This window comes from Manis javanica, chromosome 14 (genome assembly GCF_040802235.1).
Source record: "Manis javanica isolate MJ-LG chromosome 14, MJ_LKY, whole genome shotgun sequence".
Taxonomy (NCBI): Eukaryota; Metazoa; Chordata; class Mammalia; order Pholidota; family Manidae; genus Manis; species Manis javanica.
Window position 1 is genome coordinate 41222652 of NC_133169.1, and position 7819 is coordinate 41230470.

Consider the following 7819-nt stretch of genomic DNA (forward strand, 5'->3'; position numbering starts at 1 on the left):
TCAGCTCTTGCCCAAAAGAGTCTGGTTAAAAGGCTGCTGTGCTGTGTGAGTTTGGCCGCTATAAATACAGAAGCAGAGTCATGCAGTATTTACCCTTCCCCGACCAGCTTGTCACACCAGCATGACGTCCTCCAGGACGATCCACGTTGTTTTAAGACGGAACGCCCACTGCACGTATATACCGTATTTTGTTTCTCCGTTCATGTGTCAGTGGGCACTTAAGCTTTGCCTGTACATCTTGGCCACGTGACTCGTGCTGCAGTGAACGTGGGGAAGCAGATGGCTCTTGGAGATGGGCGGGGGAAATGAAGCTCTTTTGTTTAACGGGAATAAAATTTCAGTTCTGCTAGGTGAAAAAGTTCTAGTGATCTCGACAATGTAGTGTCTGTAGCATACAATATGGCATTGTATACTCATTGTATACTTCGAAATTTGTTAAGAGGGTGTGTCTCATGTTAAGTGTTACAACCATAAAAAATTAAACAAAAAAAAGAAACAAGGACCCACAAGGAAACATTGTGCACGCTGGATATATCTGTGTGACGATGGCATGACTGGTGTTTGCTTATGTCCAAACTCATCACAGTATGCACATTAAACATGTTCTTTACATATCAGTTATACCTCAAGGAAGCTGTTTTAAAAAGAGGTCGCTCCAAAAAGATTTGTTATGTTGTTTGATCCTAATTGTTCCTCGGGTGTATAGTTCACAGGTCTTGAGTACTGTGGCATAGCCACCATCCTGTTAGCTTAACCACCAGTTGATTCAGTATCAAACAGAGTATGAAAGACATGAAAACAAACAAAAGAAAACGCCATGACAACACCAAGTGAAAGAGAGGCAGTGGTCCAGACCTGAAGCCGGATCATCTGCCTAGCCCTTCTGTGGCCACCCTGTCGACACTCAAGAAGGGGGGCAAGAGAAGTCTAGTAAAGGGGGACACATAACATAGCACTTTTATTGAAGATATTAAAACTGGTCATTATATTTCACCACAAACAAATTCTAACCCACTGAGACAGACAAGGGACCATGGAACTCTGCGTGACCTCAGGAAACCAGCCCCTCCCTGGGCACAGCAGGACTTGTTTAACTCACTGTGAAGGACCCCTTGGATTCATTCAGTGTTTTACACAGTGAAAATAAATTACCATGGCCATCACGAACAGCTCATTTTTATTATTCAAACATCCCTTACTTTCCTCCGTCAGCTAACTACTCAGTTACTTTTTACAATTGATGTTATGGGTTCAGTTGTGTTCTCCTAAAATTCATATGTTGAAGTCCTAACTTCCGGTGTGACTGGCATTCTTACCAAAAGGTGAGGTTTGGGAGGAGACACACACACACAGAGCACCACATGAGAGTTTATTCAGCCATGATGGGGGTTATGCAGCAGAGACTGGCGAATGCCAAAGCTTGCTAGAAAGCCAGCAGAACCCAGCCTAGAGGCACAGAACAGATTCTCTTCACAGCCCTAGGAGACAGCCAAGCCTGCCGACAGTTGCGGCATCTGACCTCTAGACTCCTGACCTGGAAACAATACATTTTTATTGGGATTTTTTGCGTGAGGCATGATTTTATATGAACTCATTTCATTCTCTTTTGTTCTTGAATATGTGTCAATATTGTTATGAATTAATGAGGCAAAAGTGTATGCCAGTTTGTAAAACAAAAAGTTTAGGGAAATATGCTATGTTATGAAAGATTTATAAAATATACTATGTTGAGGAAATATTTATACAGGTTCTTAGTCCACAGGTACAGATAGAGGATTATGCTATAGAAATAAACTAAAATAAATTTCAAATTGACATAGCCAATTTGTATGTTAATACTAATTAGTTAATACTAGTAATAATAATTAGGGGTCATGTTTTCATATTTGCCAGATGTGATATTTTACTTAAAAAAACCCTGATAGATAACATATCTGAGGAGAAAACTAGCTTTTCTTTTTTTGTGTTTTTCTCTCCTTTCAAAAAGATAATAGATTTTGGAAGCCTCTTCTTTGGATCCATTCTTTTTTCATGTTTTTCTACTCTTGGTAGAGCCATTTTTCCATTTTTATAGTGTATGGAAAATATCTAAGAATTTTAAATATTTTTCAAACCTTGGATTTCACTTGGAAATCCCTACTCATTTTTTTAAGAAAATAGAATGATGGAAAACACAAAATAATTATTGTATAAGATCAAACACTCAGGTGTAGATAATGTAATTTAGGGGTAGGCAATCTAATGTGCAAAACACAGAAAATAGTGGATTTTACAGAAGTTTGAGTCTTACTAAGAGACATTTGAATAAATCCAAAGATTATCTTTATAATTTTTCTGAATAAAACTTCCTTGATATTACTTTCCTTACAGCTTCCTTTACTTGTTTATTCCTAAGACTGTAGATGATAGGATTCAAGAATGGGGGAACAATGGTATAAAATACAGAAAAAAGCATGTCCAGAACTGTGTCAGAGGCTCCTGAAGGCCTTAGGTACACACAGCTGCCAGAACCGAGGAAAACAGAGATTACAAGGAGGTGAGGGACACACGTGGAGAAGGCCTTGCCTCGCTCTCTGGTGGGAAACTTGAGCACAGTGGAAAATATGCGGAGGTATGACATCGCAATGAAGATAAAGCAGCCACCACCAATCCCCATGGCAAAGATAAGAATTAAGAGCTCATTGCTGAAAGTGTCAGAGCAGGAGATCCGCAGCAGAGAGGGGATGTCACAGAAGAACTGGTGGACCACATTGGACTGACAGAAGGACAGCCGGAATGTGTTCCCTGTGTGCACAGCTGCATAGATCAGACCACTGAGCAGGGAGACCAGTGTTGTCCAGACACAGAACTGGTGGTTCATGATGACGGGGTAGCGGAGGGGCTGGCAGATGGCCACATAGCGGTCACGGGCCATGACCGTGAGGAAGAGAAGCTCCACAAATGCACAATAAATAAACAGGAAGATCTGAGCTGCACAGCCAGCCACTGAAATGGCCCTGTTGTCTGTGAGGGAGTTGACACAGGCATTGGGGACAGTGACAGAAATGTAGCACATGTCTAAGATGGACAGGTTCCTGAGGAAGAAGTACATGGGTGTGTGAAGGCTCTGGTCCAGAGTGGTGGCAGTGATGATGAGAAGATTCCCTGACAGGGTGGCCAAGTACAACAGTAGGAATAACAGGGCATGTAGGACCCTTAACTCCAGCATCTCAGCAAAGCCCACGAGGAGAAACTCAGGTACCATGGTGGAATTGGCCATTTCTGGAAATGCTGGTTGACACAAATGTGCTGGAACACAAAAGGGATAAACCATGAAAGACAGGAAGTAGAAAAATAACTAATAAAATTGTCTGAGTTTCTTTCACAGTGCTTACTTCTGTTTTATTCTGTTGGAATTTTTGTTGTGGAAAGTTCCACCTTTGGTCTCCTGGCCTGCTCGTCTCATTCTCCGTCCAGAGCGGATGAAAGGAGAGGTGGTCTGAGGGTCGGGTTCTCGGGCCCTGCTGCTTGGCCGGGATGCACAGGCTGTGGGCCCCTCACTGCACTTGCCTCTGGCTCATGGAGTATGTTGCTTAATGAAGGTCAACACTGATATGTATAAAAAGATCTTTTACTTGAAGTGAGTTCTCAGAGAGAGTTGTTCAGAGCTTTTCTGTCTATGGATGAGTGTAAATCCATAACTGGATTTATCAACATAAGTGAAATTAAGATTAAGAGTTTCTATGCATTTATAAAATCTTGACATTACCATGAGATCCAAAGCTGGAATTGATAGATTTATACTTTGTAACATTTTCAAATATAATTTTTCCAGAAAGTTATTTAAATTTTTGAAAAGAATCACTTAGTAAATGTTTGGAAGAAAAATAAAACTTCTTGATGAGAGCATGTTCAAGAGGCACCTGTCTAGCTGACGTGAACTGTGGTAGTTAAAGATTAATGTGTGATCAATTTAGGAAATATTCAAAGGTTTTACTATGATAGATTTTATGAATTTTGGTCTACATGTTGACACAGCCTGAAGTTAATCACATATGGTTGTCAAACAAAACAACAAAAAAGTGAGCTGTTTTCCCATCTTTATTTTCTGAATGTTATTTTCCATATTGTAAATCTTGTTTTTTAAACAACTGAATTGATTTCTTAAATTACTGTTAATTTTGGCATGAATCCCTCACAGAAATTTACCTCATTAAGATAATAAACTAAAAAATTCATATGTTAAACAGTGCCCTTATTTTTAAGCTCTACTTTTCCCTAACAAATTAAAATTTTACTATCACTTAGATTCTACATGATTTTAAACTGTTTAATGACTACAGTTGTCACAACCAACATTTTAAATAATAGGAAATCATCCAAACTGTGTAGTATTTAAATTAATTTAATATAAACAATTTATAAATGAAAAAATAATCTCAAAAAAACTAAGTAAACTTTTACATCTAAATAAGTGTAAGTCTGAGGTTTGGCTCAACCTAAGACTGACTTTTAAAAGCTCCAATCTTTCTACAATTTCCACCTTTGACACATAGAATCCACTAAAAACTTCTCAACATTTCATGGAAATGCACGTCAATCAGTGACTCTGGGTTATCAATATTTTGTGTTTTTCCCTCCTTTCAAAAAGATATTAGATTTTGGAAGCCTCTTGTTTGGATCCATTCTTTTTCATGTTTTTCTACTCTCAGTAGAGCCATTTTTCCATTTTTTAATTTTTTAATTTTTAATTTTGTTATCATTAATCTACAGTTACATGAAGAACATTACGTTTACTAGGCTCTCCCCTTCACCAAGTACCTCCCACAAACCCCATTACAGTCACTGTCCATCAGCATAGTAAGATGCTGTAGAGTCACTACTTGTCTTCTCTGTGTTGCACAGCCCTCCCCATGCCCCCCCACATTATACATACTAATTGTAAGGCCCCCTTTCTTTTTCCCCGCCCTTATCCCTCCCTTCCCACCCATCCTCCCCAGTCCCTTTCCTTTTGGTAACTGTTAGTCCATTCTTGGGTTCTGTGATTCTGCTGCTGTTTTGTTCCTTCAGTTTTTCTTTGTTCTTATACTCCGAATTTTAAATATTTCTCAAACCTTATATTTCACTGTTTCATTCAAACTTAGCATATGACTCTGCTTAGAATTATGTAGTATGTTTACTGAATTTTCTCTTAAATAGCTTTAAAGTAGCTTATATTCCAAAAATATACATCATAATCCTTTTGAACCTTTAAAATTTAAAATTTAAATTACAACTGTAGTTTGAATGCTCATAATAGAAATTTCCCTTAAGTAATTTCATCAATTTTTTCCTCTTCTTTCCCAGACTGATAGCAAGTTCAGATTTCTAAGATCAAACTGCCCAAATATCTTGATCCTCACACTTTTCCTCAACCAGTGCTGATTTTCTTCCTCATCATTTTCTTACTTTGAATGTCTACTCAATGCTTTTACCTACAGAAAGCTCAGGTACTTTTGTGTATAAAAATTGATTCATATTGTACCTGTTGATAATTTTCATTATTTTTTTCAAATTTTCACAAGGGTCATTGAAAAAGTATACTACTTCTGAAACCACTCTTGCAATTAGTAATTGGTACAGTTCAGCCAGGCTGGCTATTTCCTCAGCGCCCCACCCACCCCACCCCCGAACTTCACCGTCTGCATCATCCCACATGAACCACAGTCTCACACAGATGGCTATTTTGCTCATCAGCTTTTCTAAAACATCTCTGAAAATGCATGCATTTTCCAAAGTTGTGTTCATGTGTAGCTTTAAATCGCTTATCCTTTGTTTCATACTGTCTGAATTAGTTATTTTTTCAAAAGCAGTACATAAAATATTCTTCTTACCAATTCCCAGTCCTTCACTAATTGAGTTACATCAATGAATTTTAAATACTAAAAACATCTAGAATTTTAACCTTTTACTCATGGGCCACTTTCCTTTCTCAAACATAATATCAACTTCCTATATGATATATAAGATTTTAAACCAAACCAAATACTACTTTTATTCTGGAAACTTCTTTGAAAAATTCCAAATTTATTTTGCTATTTTTATATTTTGTTTAATGAATCAACAAATTGTATTTAATTACAAAGCACAGCATGCATTTATCACCCCCAGACATTTGTAAGAACTCCCTGAAGATTGGACTTTATGTTATTTATCTTTCTGTACTCTTAGACTAAAGATATTCACAAATACCAAAAATAGTAAAAGAGAAGACCCCCAATGTATTCCTGTCTGTGCTAGTTATTGGTACGGGTAAGGAACTTAAAGTTTTCACATTGTGTTGTTTATATTTTAAAATGAAGAAATACACATCTTTTCAGATATTAACAAGGATTATTTGAGTTGAAAGATTATACATTATAAATACTTTCTAATGTACATTTCTTTAGGATAAAAACATAGTCTTAGTGTTAGTATTAAACATTGGAGGAATAATGAACCTTATCACATCCTGAAATTGTAAAGGTTCTTTCAAAGCTTCAGATTCATATTTTCATATACTTACAAATTTTAAACAGGCATACATGTGTATATAAACTGTCTATGTGTTGTGTGTGTATAATCCTTGAGTGTAGGGTTATCCTTTAGTGGAGGATACAGTGAGTTCTTGATATTATCCTTTAGCATAAAAGTGTTAGAATAAAGACAATCAAAAAGGTTCCAGGATGTGAATTCAGTCCTGCAAAAATCAGGACTATGTTTACAAGTCATATCGTTTTCTAAACTGACATGGCAAGCTTAGTGAATCTTTTAATGTCAGTATGATATACTTACTTTGCTATAATCAAGAACAAACAGACATTTAACTAAATTAAAGATTGTTTTATAGACCTTGAAATTAAAGTGAGAGGGTGATAGTCAATTATATAATATAGGTGAGGATTTACTATTGCTTAGTAGTTGTAATATTTATTATATTTAAAATTGTGTTTGAGGGCAGTTACGAATTGCTCACTAGGGATTTTTTCTGTAGATAACAATTTAATTAGTGTATTTGATAGTATTCTATGTCTAACTTAGACAAAATGGTAAAGCCACTAGTCGTAAGAGGATCCATAATCCAGTGTTGTTGGGATTTTTTTTTAACTAAAATATTTGGTTTCTTGTGTATAATACTTAGCCTTTATAAAATGGAGTCCACATTTACTATTTATTAATATACAATAAGGAATGGATGTATCAGATTTTCCTAAATGGTAGTCAATAAACATAGGCACTATGAATCCTTTTTTTGACCCCTTAATAAAAAGCAACTAAAGGAACTTAATTTGAATTTTCTGGTGGCATTTAAATGTAGTATACACAGAATTTAAAGAGACAAATTTAAGAGATATAAATTTGCAGACTTATTACTTTTATTTAGCTAAATAGTTATTTAGCCCAGTTCAATATACTTAAAATATTTAAACATCACTTATCTTTTAATAAAAATGAGTACATTGTGAATTTAATGATAATTCAACTGTAATAGAAATGCCAGAAAGGGCAGACACTGGGCAAAGTCCTGATTTTCAGTTATTGAAACAGTCCATATGTTATCAATAGCAAAAGAAGAAGTCAACATTATAGAATTACTTCTAAAGTAGTGCATTTTTAAAAAGTTATACAATATTGAAATATTTTATTTTCTTATTTTACATATAAATATATAATATGTGCTTCTATATGGCAACAGCTTTATGTGTTATTAATTCTGCTTTAATATTGATGCCTTAATATCTTGTGTAACTTCTATATACATACTTCTGTACATTTTTCAATAATATGGTCAATAAATGATTGAATATAAGAATTTTCAGTC

General features: G+C 35.7%; 1 protein-coding gene across 1 annotated transcript; it reads right to left on the reverse strand.

Annotated features, from left to right (window-relative positions):
* Positions 1-2323: 2323 nt before the first annotated feature.
* Positions 2324-3259, reverse strand: LOC108385990 (olfactory receptor 14C36-like). Its single transcript, XM_017643610.3, has one exon. It carries the CDS (start codon positions 3257-3259, stop codon positions 2324-2326), a length of 936 nt encoding a protein of 311 aa, XP_017499099.3.
* Between the last annotated feature and the right edge of the window lie 4560 nt (positions 3260-7819).

What these genes read in the sequence shown, in the direction of transcription:
- LOC108385990 (XM_017643610.3), bottom strand. Translation starts at nt 3,259, where the DNA reads ATGGCCAATTCCACCATGGTACCTGAGTTTCTCCTCGTGGGCTTTGCT.